Genomic DNA, 19,580 nt, shown 5'->3' with positions numbered 1-19,580 from the left:
CTTTCCTCTATCAAGAGATATGGAATTTGGGTTTGTGTAATAAGTTAGGGTTTTAGTTTTTTGACTCCTTTTAGCCATAGAAAGTCATAAAGTTAGAAACTTTATGACTTAGAATGATATTTGGGGCTAGATCTGAGTTCTGGACTTAGGGTCTTAATGGATTAAGCATTTAAAGAAGAGTGTGTTATGGACGTAAGTACGTCGAGCATGCCTTAAGGCACATAGCGCGTACTGGTGGAGAGTCTCGTTTTCTAGGAAGGCATCGCTGCGCCATGCATAGTGATTGAGTACGCAAGGCATACTCGGTCTTTGTTGACTTTTGATTTTTGCACTTTGAACTTTGACCACGGATTTAACCAAGTTTGACTTAAAGACATTTTGGGTAATTTGAATACTGTTTTGAGATTAGGTCCCTTTTTATTGTATAGGTGGCCGATAGAGACAACATTTAGGACAGTGGTCTGTTCAACTATTCTACAAACTATGAAGTGAGTTTTCCTCAATGTACTTGTGGGTCGAAGGCACCGATGCCGACCCACTGGATTATGTATTCTGGTATATTGGATGATGTTATACTGGTTATATGATAGACTGGTAGATTTGTATGATTACCTGTATTCACCAGATATGTGTTAGATTGGTAGATCTATATGATTACATGTATTTGTTGGTTATTGTATATGTTGATATGATATGACTATTTGGGTTGAGGCGGTATTTGTTTGTGTTGAAGACCAAGATACTCGGGGCGGTCCAGATATGATGTAGGCCTTGCAAGACGGTCCAGTCAGGCCGAAGGCCTGAAGAGCGGTCCAGATAGGTTGTAAGCCCTGCGAGACGATACAGTCAGGATTCAGGCTCATATATGCATGTTTTTATCTATTTGGTTGTACGTGATACTTTTGGAGAACTTGCTAAATTTTGGCAGTTTGAATATATATGTGTTATTGTGTTTTACTTTTATTTTCTATAACTAAAGATTGTAATTTTAAATAATATATAAATTTTATAGTGCGGTCTAAAACCATATCTTTACCATATTGACTTTTATTTTTAGTGAGGCTAGAAAGATATATTTTTTCTGCGTGGTATATCACATTTATAATGACATCTTGCCCAACAATTAATCATTATCTATGTATATTCAAGGATAATAATAAGTGCATAGTTGAAATTTATTAAATAATTCGTTGTTTCATCAAACAACAATATGTTGGTAAGGAAAATCTGCAAGATATAAACCGATTTCATTTATATAAAAATAAAAATATACAAATATTCGTAAATAAACGATAAAAAAAATAATATACATTTACTTCCAATTTTAAAAGGAGACCCAAATGTTTGTGTGAACAAAATGATTCCTTATTACTGAAATTTGTAATATAAAAAGTACAAATTTGATTAAAAATTAATAAAAAATTTCATGCGATGTTTCTGACCAATAGCAAATACAGCGAATGGGTAGATCACAGAATTTAATAAAAAGGCAGTCATGCACCAATGAAGTGAGGAGAAAGAAAACTGTTGACCAATTTTTCCATGTGAATATATAAATAATTAATTAAACAAAATGGAAAATTGCAGATCTAACCCTTTGAAATGTATCAATTTTCCATTCTGTCCCGATATTTAAGAATATTTACAAACATCCAAAACTCCAATTTCATATACCTACGTTTACTTGATTTTGTAGTTGTATGGTAGTACTCGTTCAAAATAAATATATTTAAATACTTTATTTCCCGAGAATGTTTCTAAAAGTTAAAAAACTAATTTCATTTTTTTATAAATATATTTTTTTATTTGAGATAAAGTTTTACTGTTTATTCGTAAAAAATAATGAATTAGATTAAGATGAAGTTAAATCAAGATTGATGGCTTGATAAGAATGCCAAATAAGTAAACTTGTATAAGCTATGTTTGGATGACTTTGAAGCTACAAGAGCCAAAATTATAATTGTGACCACAAAAAAACAAAAAAGATTGTGGCCATAAGAACTTGACTTTATTTGTTAGTTCACAACTATCTATTTATAGTATTCTCAACTTTTAAGTAGAAATCAAATTTTATTCTTGAAAACCATTAAAACACTTTTGTATAAAGACCAAACTATCCATAGAATCTATTCCTAAAAGAATGTTTTTTTTTTTTTTTTTTGTAATCTCTAGTAACAATATTTCAGCATGCCATTTAAGATTATCATGCACCACACAACTTCAATTATTGCAAAGCTTTTGTACAATATTTTTACATTATAAAGAAATTCTGAAAACTAATATAAGAACAACAATTCATATATATTTCTAAAGTTAAATTTTACATGTTAGCAAGTTACAATGACTAACCATTTAAACATAAGTTTAAAGATTTTAATATTAAAAATATGCATATATTCGAAGTTTTACCAAGTTTAACAGGAAATTATTTTAAAAAACGATCAAGAAAAAACATAATTATTTTATGGATAAAATTTAATGGTTAAATTTAAAAAATTATAATAGATTTCATTGATTTGTATATTGATACATATTTTGTTTTTTTCTATTACATACTATTGTAAATTGTATTCAAATATAAAACAATTCTCATTGTTGCAATAACAAAATTAAAAGTATATTGGTAAACTTTTTCAAAATAGCATCTTAATATAAGATAGTAAAATACCATAATAAAAAATGATAAAATCAAATTGCAATAATACAAAAATATTCTAATAGCTCTTGCATTTAGCCCTAAAAAGGATAAAATAAAACTAGAACTATTTAAACTAAAGGTCAAAAATAAACATTTTGCTAAAATCTAGGGGTTAAATTGCATTAAATCGAAAAGAAACTAAAGTTATCACTTCCATGGGTAATTACTCATTACATAAACCCTAATAAATGGAGTAGGATAATTTATTAATCATAAATTGCAGCAAATCCTTGCAGACAGAGAGAGATTATAGGTATACAGATACACGTGCATACACGCACGCATACACAAGCAAAACCAGCATGGAAATTGAACACGATGATACAGTGTATGTGTGAATATTTTAAATGAGGTTGAGTAATGAAAATGAAAGCATTGCCGCGAAATCGGGAAAGCAAGGATTGCTGTTTTTGGTGAAGAAACGAGAAGAAGCATCAACGATGATTCAATTTTTATATGGAGATTCGAGCAATTAACTCTCCCTCAATTAGAAACGAAACCTGCTCTGTACTCTATCGTTTGCTTCTTTTGATTCTCATCCTCTTCTTTCTTTAAACTATTCCCCAACTCCATTAATCGATCTATTCAAAAATTTGTAACTTTGTTTGCGAATTCTGAACCCTTATTCCCGAAAGAAAGAAAAACCCCGCGATTTTTCTGAGTTTTTGTTGATTTTACTGTTGGATTAAGGGGGGTTTTGTGATAAATTGATCTGAGAAAGTTTTGTGGGTGTTGGTTTCTGATAAAATTGATCCAGGGTTTTGTTCCTTTTTTGCGATTAACCTCTGGATCTAGTGTGTTCGATGCTCCGAATGATAACAGGATCTCCTTATTTTGATGAATCTGGAATCAATTGGGCTTACTATCTGTATTTTTTTCTACAGATTAATTAGGAAAAGCAAAAACATACTTTGAATATTTGATTTGTTGTGCTATATGTCATTATACTTATAGGATCTGTGTAAATACGTTTCTCCTTTAAGATTCTTTCTGATTTCAAAGGAGACTTTTTATTCCTTTTATAAAAATCTTTCCATTTTACAAAAGAAAGAAAAAAAAAAAAATACATCCATCTTCATCTTTCAACCCCCAACAGCAACAAAAACCCAACTTGTTTATTAGTTTCTGGGTTACACAGTTTAATCTTTTCACACAAATCTTTGTTATAGAGTAGGAAGCATAAACTTAGATCTTGAATTTTCTTGGTGAAATTAAAAATGGCAGATGTTGATACTGATAACAAGTGTTGTCAATGTGAGATAACAGTTTCTGAATCTTGTAACTATTGTACTAATCCTAAAGCAACACAAAAAATTAGGGATCATAAAATTTTCAATCCCTCTGATTCAACCAATGAAACACCATCATCAAATTTCATCAATGAAAGATTTGATGGAAGGTGTCTTCAAGCAGTATCTGTACGCCACTCATCTGGCAGGTATGATCAAACTTCAATCCTATAACTATTTCTAAATCTTGATTTGAATAAAGATAATGAATCATTGTTTTATTTTAGGAGTGATGAAGATGAGGCAGAAGATTCTGCAAAGAACTTCTTTAGTCCATATAGTCATGACACATCAGATTTAGATTCAAGTAGTGTAAGCACAAGACACGAATTCAACAGTTTCATGTCTCTTAATTCAAGCCCTTCAGACAGCCCTTCAAAGATTCAAGAACACATGGCTGTTTTGAAAAGCCATGAACACATAGGGCCCGAGTTTTCTCAAAGTTATGATGATTTTTCAATCTTTCAAGAACAATGTGACAAGTCACATTCACATAAACCGTTGGATTTTGAAACAAATGATCTCATTTGGTTTCCTCCACCACCACATGATCAAAACGAAGATGATGATGATGATGATGATAACAATTTCTTTTCATATGGTGATGATGATGATGAAATGGGAGACACAAACACAAACACAAGCGTTGTTTTTTCTTCTAGTGAACCGTTGAAAACCGTAGTCCAGGGGCATTTTCGGGCACTTGTGTCCCAATTATTGCAATCTGAATTCAATTCAACAGAAAAATGGCTTGATATTGTAACATCATTAGCATGGGAAGCTGCACATTATGTTAAACCAGATACAAGTAGAGGAGGAAGCATGGATCCTGGTGATTATGTAAAGATCAAGTGTATAGCATCGGGAAATCCTTCTGATAGGTTTGAAGTTTGAATCTTTTTTGAATTTTAAGGGCTACCCGTTTTTTATAATCAGATAAAAACTTATATTTTTTATGCAGCGTGTTTGTTAAAGGTGTAGTTTGTACAAAAAATATAAAACACAAACGGATGACTTCAGAATACAAGAATGCAAGATTGCTTATTTTAGGAGGAGCACTTGAGTACCAAAGGTCAAGTGATCAACTTTCTTCTATTGAAACGCTTCTGCAACAGGTTTGTTGTTTTTCTACTGATTTGACTAATTTACCCTTCACACCACAATGGCTTGTTCAATAAAATAGTCATTTACTATTATTCTAATCCCAACAGACATCATTTATCCATTCAAGAATTTATTCAAAAAACACTTATTCCACATCATTTTTTTAACAGGAAATGGATCATTTAAAGATGATTGTTTCAAGAATAGAAGCTCTTAGGCCAAATGTATTACTAGTAGAAAAAAGTGTATCTTCATATGCTCAAGAGTATCTTTTAGCCAAAGAGATCTCTTTAGTCTTGAATATCAAACGACCATTATTGGATAGAATTTCAAGGTGCACAGGTGCCCCTATAACTCCATCAATATCTCATATTTCCACCACAAGGGTAGGCCAATGTGAGCTTTTTACATTGGAAAAAGTGTCAGAAGAACACGAAAATCCCAACCAATTCAACAAAAAACCACAAAAAACTTTGATGTTTTTTGAAGGGTGTCCAAGGCGTTTGGGATGCACCGTAAGTCTCTTGAATTTTATAATAAAAGGAAAAAAAAAATCGTTAAAAGTGGAAACTTTTTTTATAAAATTCAAAATTTTGTAGGTTTTGCTAAAAGGTTCATCTCGTGAAGAACTAAAGAAGCTCAAACATGTGGTTCAGTATGCAATCTTTGCAGCTTATCATTTATCTTTGGAAACTTCTTTTTTAGCTGACGAGGGTGCTAGTTTACCTAAAATGACTATTTTGCCCTTGGTGCCACAACCGGAGATGAGTAATCAAGAAATGACTATAACGCCCCCGGGTTTGGAACTTAGTGAAAGTGATGTGGGTGTTGAGAGTGGAAGGTTTTTTGCCTCTATGGAGGAGGAGAAAGATGTTGAAAGAGTGTGTGATTTGATGCAAAATGATGAAGGTGATAAAGATGTTGAAAGGGGTGAAGTGATTATTGAGGGATCTGAGGAGTATTATTCAGGCAGTGATAATAATCAGAGTATTTTGGTATCGTTTTCAAGTCATTGTGTGATGAATGGAAGTGTTTGTGAACGTTCAAGACTCTTGAGGATTAAGTTTTATGGTTGTTTTGATAAACCACTTGGGAGGTATCTTCAAGATGATCTTTTTGATCAAGTAAGTTTGAATTTTTCGTTCTTTTATCGTATTATCTTGAAAAGATCAAAACTTTATGATTTTGCGTTTCATGGGTTTTTCTTATTTTGATCAAGTAAGTTTGAATTTTGGTTCTTTTATCGTCTTGTCTTGAAAAGATCAAAACTTTATATGATATTCTTTTCATGGGGTATTCTTATTTTGACCAAGTTTGAGTTTTCGTTCTTTTATCATCTTTTGTGAAAAGATCAAAACTTTATGATTTTCATTTTATCGGTTTTTCTTATTTTGATCAATAAGTTTAAATTTTCATTCTTTAATAATCTTTTCTTGAAAAGAACAAAATTTTATTATTTTCCTTTCATGGGGTTTTCTTATTTTGATCAAGTTTGAATCTTTGTTTTTTTTCATCTTTTCTTGAAAAGATCAAAACTTTATGATTTTCTTTTTATGGGGTTTTCTTATTTTGATCAAGTTTGAATCTTTGTTTTTTTTTTCATCTTTTCTTGAAAAGATCAAAACTTTATGATTTTCTTTTTATGGGGTTTTCTTATTTTGATCAAGTTTGAAATTTTCCTCTTTTATCATCTTTTCTTGAAAAGATCAAAACTTTATGATTTTCTTTTTATGGGTTTTTCTTATCTTAATCAATTAAGTTTGAATTTTTGTTCTTATATTACATTTTGTTGAAAAGATTGTAGCTTTCCGGCTCCCATTTCATGGGGTTTCTCTTATTTTGATCAAATAACTTCAAATTTTCGTTCTTTTATCATCTTTTCATGAAAAGAACAAAACTTTACACTTCCCTTTCTTATTTTGATCAAGCATGCTCAAAATTTTGTTCTTCTAATATAAATTTTTGAAAAGATCAAAGCTTTATAGTTCCCTCTTTCCTAGGTTTTTCTTTTTGATCAAGTAATTTGGATCTTCATTCTTTTGTTTCATTTTCATTGGTTTTTCTTTTTAATTAAGTTTGTTCAAGTTTTCGTTCTTCAATTATCTTTTCTTTTAAAGATTGAATCTTTCTATTATGGGTAGTGAGAGCAAAGTACATTGCTATTCTACACAATCTAATTAAAATTTGTTTAAATTTTCATTCTTGAAAAAGATCGAATTTTTACAATTCCCTTTTCATGATCATTTTAGGCATCATTATGTCAATCTTGTAAAGAACCAAGTGAAGCCCATGTGAAATGCTACACTCACCAACAAGGAAATCTAACTATTAACGTTAGACGACTTCAGTCCCTCAAGTTACCCGGGGGTAAAGATGGAAAAATATGGATGTGGCATCGGTGTTTGAGATGTACTCATGTAGATGGGGTCCCACCAGCCAATCATAGAGTGGTCATGTCGGATGCTGCGTGGGGCCTCTCATTAGGGAAGTTTCTAGAACTTAGTTTTTCAAATCATGCAACTGCTAATCGTGTTGCTAGTTGTGGTCATTCCCTTCAAAGAGACTGTCTTCGATTCTATGGGTAATTTGGTACTTTCAAGTTTATCAACATGTTCGTGTATGTGATTAATTAAAAAAAAAAAGTAAAATACATAATAAACGATCCATGTTGAATATGAAACCTTATTTTGATCATTATTTTTAAGAGAAAACTCAAAAAATGGTCCCTACAGTTTGCATTTTACTTTGACAGAAGTCCAAAAAAGTTTCATCTTGCAAAAGTGGTCATTTGGCAAGGTTTCATTGTGGTTTAGGTCCATGTTGAATATGAAACCTTGAAATAAGGACCAAAGTTGAAAAGAACATTTTGATTTGGACTAAACATGGTAAATATAAAAAGTAGCAAGGACTTGTGTTGTAATTTACTCTTATAAATTACCAAAATGTTCACTATGCTTTTTTATATTTACACGTGTCTAAGTCCAAAATTGAAAGTCTTTTTAGTATTGGTCTTTATTTCGAGGTTTCTATCAATTTTTGGTAATTATTTCAAAGTTTCATATTTTTTGTCATTATGTCAATCTTCTAGGGACCTAAGTGAAAAGCATAAGGACCAATTTTGTAAAATTCAATTTTTTTTAAACTTATATAACAAAATGACCTACTATTTTTTAATATCGATTTTGAGAATTGCTAAATTGCTTTATGAACGATCATTACCACAAAACCTTGAAATATATCTTTTTTTTTTTCTTTCTGAAATGACATCATATTGCAAAATAATGATGTCATCTTGCAAAAACAAAACATTTTAATTTTTTATTTTTTGATATTGGAGCATTCATAAAACAATTTTGCAATTTGCAAAATTTATATTGCCAAATGGATTGTCATTTTTATACAAGCGTAAAAAAGATGAATAATTGGTTAAATGAACTTTATAACATTGGCCATTTTTGTGATTATTCCTTAATTAAACTTATATTTATTACAGAATGGGGGACATGGTTGCATTTTTTCGCTACTCTCCAATCGATATTCTTTCTGTCCATTTGCCCCCTTCTATTCTTCAATTTGGTGACCATTTTCAACAAGATTGGTTGAAGAAAGAAGTATCAGAGGTAAAAATCCCAAATCTAATTCTTCAACTTTCTTGATTTTATACTTGTTTATGTCCTAAAAAAACTTGTATTTTCTTGCTAAAATCAGCTTTTGAACAAGATAGAAGCCTTGTATGATGAGATTCTTGATGTGCTAAATGGAATCGAATCAAAAAGTACATCTTTTGGAAATGACTTAACCGATTCAGATGAATTAAGTAATCATGTAATGGAGTTGAAGGAGCAATTAAGTAAAGAAAGACAAGAATATATTGTAAGTCAAATTTCTTTAATTTTATAATTTATAGAATATTAGAATCCCATTATTTCCATTTCATTTAATTTGTTCTTTTTTCGAAAAAGGATCTTCTTCAATCTGCTGATGAAGAAAACGGGGTAGAAATAGATGTTTTTGAACTTAATCGATTAAGACATTCACTCGTGATTAATCTACATTTCTGGGATCGAAGAATCTGTTCTTTAAATCTTTACAATCGAAGTTCAAATCTAAAACCATCGAGTCCAGATTCCAAATCATGGAGATCCGATTCCATTCCAGAGGACACCATTTACAATGAATCGGAGTTGAATCAAGATCCCGATTCTGTTCCCGATTCATTATCAATGTCTTTCGATCTCTGCAAACACGAAGAGCTACAAGTAGATATCGAACGCATCTCATCGTCACTCGAACGTGCTCCTTCAGCTGCATCAGTTCTATCAGATAAAATCGATTCCGCATGGGCAGGACCCTTGAAATCACATGAATCACAAACGAATCAAAACCCTAATTCACATCTCACTCGGCTACCACAATCACCTACCAGGGTTTATTCATTTGATTCTGCAATTAGACAGCAAGAACGAAACAGAAAAGGATTACCCCCTTCTTCATTGTATCTTTCAACTCTAAAATCTTTTCACGCTTCTGGTGATTACGTTCATATGGTCAGGGACCCTGTTCATAACATACAAAGACGAAGCTACTCCCAAGCTTTTTCAAACGAAGATTTCTCAATTACAAGCAAACAATCGTTGATTTCTTCCACATCTTTTCTTCCTGAAGGTGCGAGACTAATGATTCCAAACGGGGGTCAATTTCAAACCAACCTGGTGATTTCAGTCTACGACAACGAACCCACAAGCATAATCGCTTACGCTCTTTCATCAAAAGAACACGACGATTGGATTACAGATAGGGTGAATTTAAGCAGAAACGGATCCACAGCTTGGCAATCTTTAGGGTCGGTGGATTTGGATTACGCATATTATGCACAAGAAGATGCGATCGGGCCATTGTTTAGTGATCGGAAAAGCTCTAATCATGTAACGATTCCATTCGAAGATGAATCTGGTGGTGATGGGAAGGTGAAATTCTCTGTGACATGTTATTTCGCCAAGAATTTTGATGCTTTGAGACAGAAATGTTGTTCGAATGAATTGGATTATGTTCGTTCTTTGAGTCGCTGCAAAAGATGGAGTGCTCAAGGAGGAAAAAGCAATGTCTATTTCGCGAAATCTTTGGATGAAAGATTTATTATAAAGCAAGTCACAAAAACTGAACTTGAATCTTTTGAGGAATTCGCGCCAGAATATTTTAAATATTTGATGGATTCTTTGAATTCTGGAAGTCCCACTTGTTTAGCAAAGATCATGGGAATTTATCAGGTTCTTTCTTTATGTCCTTTTATATATTTAGTCCTTGTGTTTGTTCAAAATTTTCATTTTTGGTCCCAAATAATTTCTCTTGCATTTTTGGTACCTATTAACGGTTTCTAGTTCTTGTAGCTGTTGGCAGGCATTAAGATTGTAGAGGAGAATAATGAAATACAGTTTTTGCTAAGTTACATTTTTGGTCCATAAGTATAGTTGTTTTGCAGTTCTGGTCCTTATTTAGGTATTTGTAATGTTTTTAGTCCCCGTTCAAAGTAAAATAACTGTATTTGGTCCCTAAGTATAGCTGGTTTTCTGCAATTTTGGTCCTAAAAATATTGTTATTTAATATTTTACTTTGAACTGTAACAAAAACCTCAAATTATGACCAAAATTGTAAGAAAATTTTTTCAAGGACCAAAAATGTAAATTGCTCTACAAATAAATAAAATTCAGGCACCATAAATGTAAATTGCTCTACAAAATTTGTTAGAAACTCATAGATCAAAAACCTAAGGACCAAACTTGCAAGAAAAAAAAAAACATTTTTCGTACCAAAATATAGAAAGTTAGGGACCAAAAATGTAATTACCCGGAACAAATTCAAGGACCAAAATTGTTACAAACAATTGAAAACAGTTACCAAAATTGTAAGAGAAAATTAATTATTCGGAACAAAAACTATACTTTTTAAACAAAGTCAATGACCAAAAATGTAATTTACTCTAATATTGTATTATATTATGCTGATGTTTGAGGATGTATTTATGACAGGTGACTGTGAAACACTTGAGGGCTGGAAAAGAGGCAAAAATGAATGTTTTGGTGATGGAAAACGTTTTTTTTAAAAGAAATATTTCACGGGTTTATGATTTAAAAGGCTCTTCAAGGTCACGTTATAATTCGGATACAACGGGTACAAATAAAACTTTGTTAGATATGAATCTGTTGGAGGCTTTGAGAACAAATCCCATTTTTCTTGGAAGTAAAGCTAAAAGAAAGCTCGAAAGAGCCGTTTGGAATGACACATCATTTCTAGCAGTAAGTTTTACTTATTTATTTTTTTAACATACAAGAAATAGCAACGTACTTTCGTTTGTTTTTGGATTATAGTAATTTACTTTAATTTTTTCTAAAAGGAAAATGAAAGTAAGTTGTTATTTCTTGCATTTCATTAACTTAACGTATGCACATTCTTTGTGGTTATGCAGTCGATCGATGTCATAGATTACTCTTTGCTAGTTGGAGTGGACGAGGAAAAGAAAGAACTTGTCCTAGGAATCATTGATTTCATGAGACAATATACATGGGACAAACATCTAGAAACATGGGTAAAAGCTTCCGGAATTCTTGGTGGGCCCAAGAACGCCGCCCCAACCATAATTTCTCCAAAACAGTACAAGAAAAGGTTCCGGAAGGCCATGACGAGTTACTTTTTGACTGTCCCGGATCAATGGTCATCGTGAAATCGACATGTTTTTGGGTAGAAATTAGAATTTATTTTCCCTTTGATAGGTTAATTTTGTATACAAATCTACTTAGGGAGAGATTATTGAAAAAAGTTGTACATTTAGAAAGAAAGATTGTTCACATGAACCCACTTTGGTTAAATGGAAACTTTGTGGTTAAGGTTATTGAGTAGTAATGTATTTTTTCATTTGTTGTGATTTCTTTTGTACATAGGTTAAATGGAAACTTTGTGGTTAAGATTGTTGTGTGTTTATGAATTGTTTGCTAGGAGGTGTAATTTGTTGAGATTATGTCATGCAAATTATACATAGAAAAAATCCGATGTTTTTTTAATTACCATGTTATGTAGTATGATACAAACGTATATTACCATATATGTTTCCAGATACAAACGTATATTACCATATATGTTTCCAGATTCCATGCTTGTAACATGTGTTTTGCTATATGCGTTTTTAAGGACTCCAAGAACACGTTCGACAAACAACCTTCTATGTGTTGCTTCTTGATTTGTACGTCTTGAACAATTTTTGTTTTACATCTTGGAATATTGGTACAAGTTAATGAACGTAGAGTATTTCATCAGTAAAGTAATACTCATGTTTGTACTGCGTTTCATTCACTACAAACGAAACATCGGGTACTTTTCCTTGTAGAGCATCATTGAAGATCGGTGTCTAATTAAGAACATGAGGTCATTATTGGATCCGACAACACTAATGTATGCATGCCAAATCCATAGATCTTGTGACACAACCGTTCTAATATCAGTGTTGACACTCCATGATCACCATGTGTGTATTGTCTTCTCCATGTATTTGAACAGTTTTCCCAAAGACACTCCATGATCACCATGTGTGTATTGCCTTCTCCATGTATTTGGATAGTTTTCCCAAATCCAGTACACGCAATCGACGCTCCCTAACTATTAGTATGTATTGAGATGAAAAAAAAAATCAAAAGGCGACTTTTCTAGCTATGATCTTCAGTGTTCTATCATGGTGGTTTCAAATGTTGGTAATGTTTTTAATCGGATATCATTTGATATGATTTTAGTGGCATTGGAAGATGAAGTTCAAAGATTATGAGTGGAAAATTGGAAACAAAGAAAGTAAATGGGGAAGGAATCAATCGACGTGGAGAAGCTATTGATTACATTCTATATGACTAATTTCCCTAAGGACATGAATGAAAAGAGATTGTGTCCATTCTACCATCACTAGTCGTCTAGTCATATTGTAATAGACCTTTGGTGAATATTGAGGGAAAGGGGTATGTTGTTAGTGTTGTGAATAACTTATTGATGTCCTACCATAAAAAATGTGGAAGAGAGTGTGAACAAGAGTCGGAAGATGATAAGGATGATGATTAATGGAACAATGATGATCTAGGTATGGAAATGGAAATGGAGCAATTTCTTCTAAACAACAAAATCACATCTATTTCCTTTTTTAAGGAGATCTTTTTTTTTCGCCATTTTTTTCATCACCACCTTATGCCAACTTTCAAATTTATTCTTTTGAGAGTTTTAAGCGTATCTTTGAAAATAATATACTTACTTACTCAAGTATTTTCAACCCCTTTCGACCCACGAGTCTTACAATTTACACCACTTTATCGATTATCGAAACAATCCAAGGACATCCAACGTTTGAACAAATTAAAAGGAATAAGGTTATAGTCTAACATTCCGTCTTTTAAAACAATAGGACAGTTATCTAACCACACAATCTAGTAAAAGCCAACGCAGAAATACTAAAAAAAAAATTCTACCACACGTCCACATGGTAACATCACGAAGTTCAACTTCAATTGGTATTTCATTTTGTTAAGAACCATAAAACGATGGTTATTCCAAAATTTATTATTGATTACAATTGTGTATCTTTTATGTTCTATACAATTATCTAAAAATTTACAAGGGTCAAAACTCATTTTTTGTGAATAACTTAAATCAATATCTTTACAGATACATGCAACAATTATTGAACAACTACCTCTTGGTAAAAGCGATTTTCAATTTCTTTTCTTACAACAAAGTTATATTGTTCGTTGATTTTCTATTATGTTCTTAGGTATTTCGTAGAATGATGCATATATTTTGGCGTTTTAAATTTGAAAGGCTTAAAATTTTATGGAATAGTAAATGTAATTAATTAGTTATAGAAGTTAACAAGTTAATGATTAGTTTGGACAGATTGGTTTTTAAAGATATAATGACTTAGTTGAGGTTAAACAAAAATGTTTCTATTTGGTGATTATAACCTCATAAGGCGAGCTTTTTCGCACATGCTTACGCGTTGTATAAAGTCATTTGTCAAAACATTTCTTTTGTTAGACAACAATCACTTTTGGTGTTTCTGTTTTCTTTCTATTTATAATGGTGATGTCTTAAAAACAATTTTATTTCTTTAACTGATAAAACATGCGTATATAATAGAGTAATAATAAAGAGATACTACTTAAAGATATCATTAAACCAATCAAAATTGTTCAAATGTATTTTTCCCCCTATCTTTACGGTGTTAGTTTGACATCCTTTAATGTGTAGATTGTGTTAATTAAAAGTATGGTCACAAGATATCTACTCAAAAAAACATTATATCAACGTCACATCATCTTTACAACATTCTTACTGTTACATTACAAACTTTTGGAAATGATCATCATTCCAAATCATCAATATATTTTTTTTTAATCATTTTTATTTATTCTACTCCAACCTATATAATTAATATTATACAAAGTAAAATTAAATTAATTAATCAATTATACATATTAAATCATTTTTTATTTGAGCTTTGAGTAACATTTCACTTGTCGTTTATGTGAATGTATGAATAAACAAATCATTATCATCATAGATGAAGAATAAGAAGGTAGAAAGTTATTCATCTTTTAAAAATGTGTTTGTAGTGTGAAAATGTATATGAAAATGACAGTATTTATATGTAAAATTAGGGTTGTAAACAAACCGAACGAACACAAGCAATGACTAATTTATGTTCGTTTAAGTTAGCAGAACAAGTAAACCAACACGAACGGATAAATGAATGAGTTTCCTTGTTCATGTTTGTTCGTTTAACAAATTATGTGGTTCATGTTCGTTCGTTTATGTTCACGAACATCATAAAACAAGCATACACGAACATAGATGAACACACACAACTGAACATATATGAACATAAAAAAAACATATAATATACTAATATAATAAACAAAAATAAACATATATGAATATAAAAGGAACTTAGATGAACAAACATAGATGAACGTTCATGAACATAATTGAATGAACGAGGCTATTGTTCATATTTTTCGTCTAACTAAATGAACGAATATTTTTATTTATATTCGTTCATTTATTAAATAAACAAACATAAACAGGTAAAATGGATGGTTTAAAAATTATATATATATATATATATATATATATATATATATATATATATATATATATATATATATCCCAACAGTCGAAATTTTTATTGTTTCCTATGTGAAAATTCGTAGAACTATCCATTCCACAAAACACCTACTAGTATCTAAGGAGCTGTTTGGTAGCATCTGGAGTATTTATATCTAGATGATGTAGAGACATGGATGATGCAGAGGCTTGTATGAATCTGTATCTTAATGATAAATTGATGTTTGGTCAAACATCGGAATATCTGTCTCTTAATGAAAAAAATGACCATTTTAACCCTCTGAATTATTTGTTGCTTTTTGATTAAACATATGAATGACTGTGCTTAACGATACCGAATTTGTAAACAATTATAAATAAAATACAAAACGTCATACAAAATTCAAATTAAACATTAAAAAAAAAAATCAAAATTAAAATTCATACAACTTGATGTTGTTCATCTTCTTGTGTGTGTCAAACAGTTACGTTCCACCTATTAAACAAACTAAGAAGTGTTTTATTGCAAGATGATCTTCATCGTTTTGCCTTTTTCCTTCTCTTTCTCTTCGTCAACCTCTTCAATGTTACATGATCTTCTTCGAGGAAGAGAGTGATCTTGGTTTATCTATCGAGTGGCGCACTGTCAACATCTCTGGTGACAGTGAATGAACCACCTGCTTGGGACTCCCATATGTATTGATCATCAACGTTGTGTTTGGTGGTGACAATGACCTTTTCAGCAACTAGGTATCTAGATAGGCAAGATAGAAACCAATACCAAACTCAGTAAGAACACATAAAAGCAATTCCACACAAGTTTCAGCAAAGAAGAAGAAAACTCAGCAAAAACAGATCAAACTCAAGCTTCAAGTCGACCAAAAACATGCTTAAAAAACCGATTTCATAGATTTGAGGTTTTAAGACAAGAACATCGAGAAACGGAGGGGGACTTACTAGCGAAGGGGAGGCGGCGAAGAGGAGGGATGTGGACGTGGATTGGTGATGGTGCTAGTCCAATGGCAATGTGAGAATCACCGAGAAACAAAAAATGATGTCGATGGGAGAAGATGGGGAAAGCAAAAAAGAGGTGGACATTTTATTTTTTAGGTCTAGGGGTATCAGAAGGAAAATTTTCATCCAGACTTGTCAACACATCTGACCGATCAAGATCACTTTCATTTATGTGTGGCTGATTAAGAGACTAAAAAAGCTCCAACCAAAAGCTCTGAATCTAAACGATCCAGAGCCAACCTCTTTATGAGATCATTAAGAGGCCAAACAAACAACCCCTAAGGCGGTATTTGTGTATGGAAACCTCCCTCCATGTAGTATTCTATGTGTAAAAACCCCACCATACCATATAGCCTTATGTACCGAACCAAATTTCACAAAAAAATCATGTAACGTCCATAGATCCGGGCTAGTCAATTTAGAGATAATAGGGGTCGAAAATGACTTTTCAACAAAAGATTATTTAGAATAAATAATCTTAACCAAATTTTAGAATATGTCACAAGGTTTCCGTACATATAAAGAGCGTCAAAATCCGAGTTATAACGAAGAAGTTATGACCCGTCGAAGTTTCGCGACGGAACCGACACGGCACCGGGAATCGTAAATAGTGAATTTACGATAGAGCGAGATTTAGCCTTAGCAATCTAAAATAAAGTCGTAGAATACGTTAAAGCAAGAGCATCCATAAAAAGAATGCCCAAATCTGACTTCGTATGAGGAAGTTATGAATTTTCTAAGATTTGGCTTAGCAGTAAACGATCCGAAACTTGATTTTTAGTGCGAGCGGTTTTTGGCTTACGCGACCTAAATGAGAGTTGAAGATCTCATTAATAGGAACTCAATGGTAAAAAGATATACGAAAATGGATTCCGTATGAAGGAGTTACGAATTCTTCACGGTCATTTAGCAGTCTAAACTCCTCCTATTGTTAAATTCGAGATCGGTCGAGAATTAGCCGACGGAGTCTAAATGAAAGTTGTAGATCTTGTTTTACGTGTGGATATAAACAACGTAAAAAACGAAGCTCGTATGCGAGAGTTATGATTTTTCTAAGTTTGAAGACTGATACGCGATAGGGGGTGATGTGGCACCACCAGAATTGGACACGTGGCACCACTAGAAGGCTGCCACATGACCCAACTCGGTGAGTAAGTCCTCCTACTTGGTGAGTCCATCAGTCAGCACCCCTATAAATAGAGGTGCTGGGTCTTGCCATTTCTTCACACCTCTTAAACCTTATTTCTCTCTCTACACACTCTCTCTAAGCTCCCTAAGCCCCCCTAAAGTCTAGGTAAACACCCTAGCACCTGAAGGAAGCCCCGAGGCTCCCGGAGTCCCAAGAAAAGAGCATTTCGGCTCGGAAACACTGCTCCAATGAAGCCCGATTTTGCGAAAAACCCGCTGTAAGTGAGCTATGCCTACCCTATCTTTTGTATAGCTTATGTTTTAATATAGTAACGTTATTAGGAAACTATAGTGAGTATTTGGGATATTATTATGAGTTATATAAGAGTGTTTCTAAACTCTTATATAATAGTAATAATAGCTAGACTATTAATTAGTTTCGGCGAATAATAGACTAAACTCTAGTGGTAATAATACTAGGTTTCGTTGAAGGAAATTATTTTTAAGAAGCGAAACGCTATCTGAGTTTGGAATCACCACCTTTTTCATGTGAGTGCATAGTTACTTTCATCTTACACATAGATATGAAGTATTTTATATATTACATGCTATGTGTGCATATTATCTGTATACTTGCTATCTATGCTGGATGAATGTTTTTATACAAGTTTTAAATGATTTAAATTGTATATGTATTTTATATCTGCAAAAATGTTGGGGTAAAACATGGGTAGATGTAATAAGATGATGTGTGATAAAATGATGAGAGACCTCGATGTTGTTGTTGTTGATCCAGTCATCTAGCGGAGTATAGATGATGACCACGGACTCTTCTAGACAGTCCAGTGGAACGCTGACAGGCTCGTAACCTGTAGGTGTTTGTGAACGATGTGTTCACCGATGTACTCCATCCCCCTCATGGTTGCCTTTAGGACATTTATTGTTAAGGAACCCCCTTAGCAATAATGTCCATCCCGATGATGATCCTTAGGATAGGTCCCTTATGATAGGGGTTTAGGGACGTAATGTGAGGATAACAGGAACGGGTAATCGGGTTATTGTTGGTCGATGAAATTAATAAACTTAGGGTAAATTACACCGATCGTCCCTCGTGCATATGCCGAAAAGCACGTTTAGTCCCTATTTTCAGAAATTAACTCGGACCGTCCCTAGGTTTGTTTTTTCTTGCATGCTTAGTCCCTCTGCACATAAAAAGACCATTTTGCCCTTATTTATTTATTTTATATTTATTTGTTGTTTATTAATTATTCATTGATTTTTTTATTATAAAAAATAATTATTATTGCATTTAAAAAAGAAATGAGTCATTACATTTGATAACTCATTTCCCCATCCCCTTCTTCTTCTTCAGTCCACCCACATCGACGGACTTCAATGCTCCGACAACTCCTGGACATCTTCGGTTTCAAACAGAAGAGACCGATTCCAAGACACCGACCAATTTCAATCTCTATTTTACTCTCTTCTCATGTTTCCCCTGTTCGGTTTCAAACAAAGGACCACTACTTCAGATCTAGGTTTTCGAACAAGGGAAACCCTAGGTAGTGCACAGGTGACGATGGCGATGGCAACACACATGTGACGATCTGTAAGCGATGGCGATGGTGAATCTCGATCTGAAACCCTATGCGGTGGTTTAAAACCCCAGGTGGCGAATCGAACGTAGCCATATATTCTCCACAGATTACATGGATCGATTGAGAACAAGTAACCTAATCGGGTGAATTAAACCATCATCAGCAGCAACAATTCAGTTGTTTCCTTCCTCCTTCTCCGCTTATCTTCTTCTCGTCTCACTCTCTCTTTCTCAATTTCTAAAACCATTTGAGTTACAAATTTCAGATTTGGAAACTGGAGATGAAATGTGCAATTAGGGATGGTTGGAGATGATGATAAGAGTAGGATCAATGAAATGAAGAGGGGAGCATATCGAGTGGGGTTAGGTAAGGGTGGTGGTGAGGGGTAGTGTGAGTGTAAAACAAAGATTTTTTTCGACAAACGTGGTGGCAACAAGCTGGAGATGGTGATGAACGCAAAGAGAGGGTTCGTCGGAGATATTATTCATCGACGATGACTTAAGAAAAAAGTGATTGTAAGGCTTTCTCAAGAGTTAAGAAGAGGACGACGAAGAGAAATCTGGGAAGAGTGGGGTGAGATTAGGTTTGGGTATTAAGTGGGTCCATATATTTTTTTATAAT

The 19,580-nt window shown here is 32.8% G+C and overlaps 1 protein-coding gene across 1 annotated transcript; it reads left to right on the top strand.

Moving 5' to 3' along the window:
• Nucleotides 1-2,899: 2,899 nt before the first annotated feature.
• Nucleotides 2,900-12,010, top strand: LOC145010899 (putative 1-phosphatidylinositol-3-phosphate 5-kinase FAB1C). The gene is made up of 11 exons (XM_078969469.1): nt 2,900-4,136; nt 4,215-4,868; nt 4,949-5,102; nt 5,262-5,606; nt 5,691-6,215; nt 7,341-7,672; nt 8,585-8,711; nt 8,800-8,964; nt 9,054-10,358; nt 11,118-11,384; nt 11,555-12,010. The coding sequence occupies exons 1-11, from the start codon at nt 3,916-3,918 to the stop codon at nt 11,807-11,809; spliced, it is 4,350 nt and encodes a 1,449-aa protein (XP_078825595.1). The 5' UTR covers nt 2,900-3,915; the 3' UTR covers nt 11,810-12,010.
• The last annotated feature ends 7,570 nt before the right edge of the window (nt 12,011-19,580 follow it).

Source organism: Lactuca saligna, chromosome 8 (genome assembly GCF_052625555.1).
Source record: "Lactuca saligna cultivar CGN05327 chromosome 8, ASM5262555v1, whole genome shotgun sequence".
In the NCBI taxonomy this organism is placed as follows: Eukaryota; Viridiplantae; Streptophyta; class Magnoliopsida; order Asterales; family Asteraceae; genus Lactuca; species Lactuca saligna.
The sequence above is the reverse complement of the archived record's forward strand: the minus strand, read 5'-3'. Positions and strand labels throughout refer to the sequence as shown.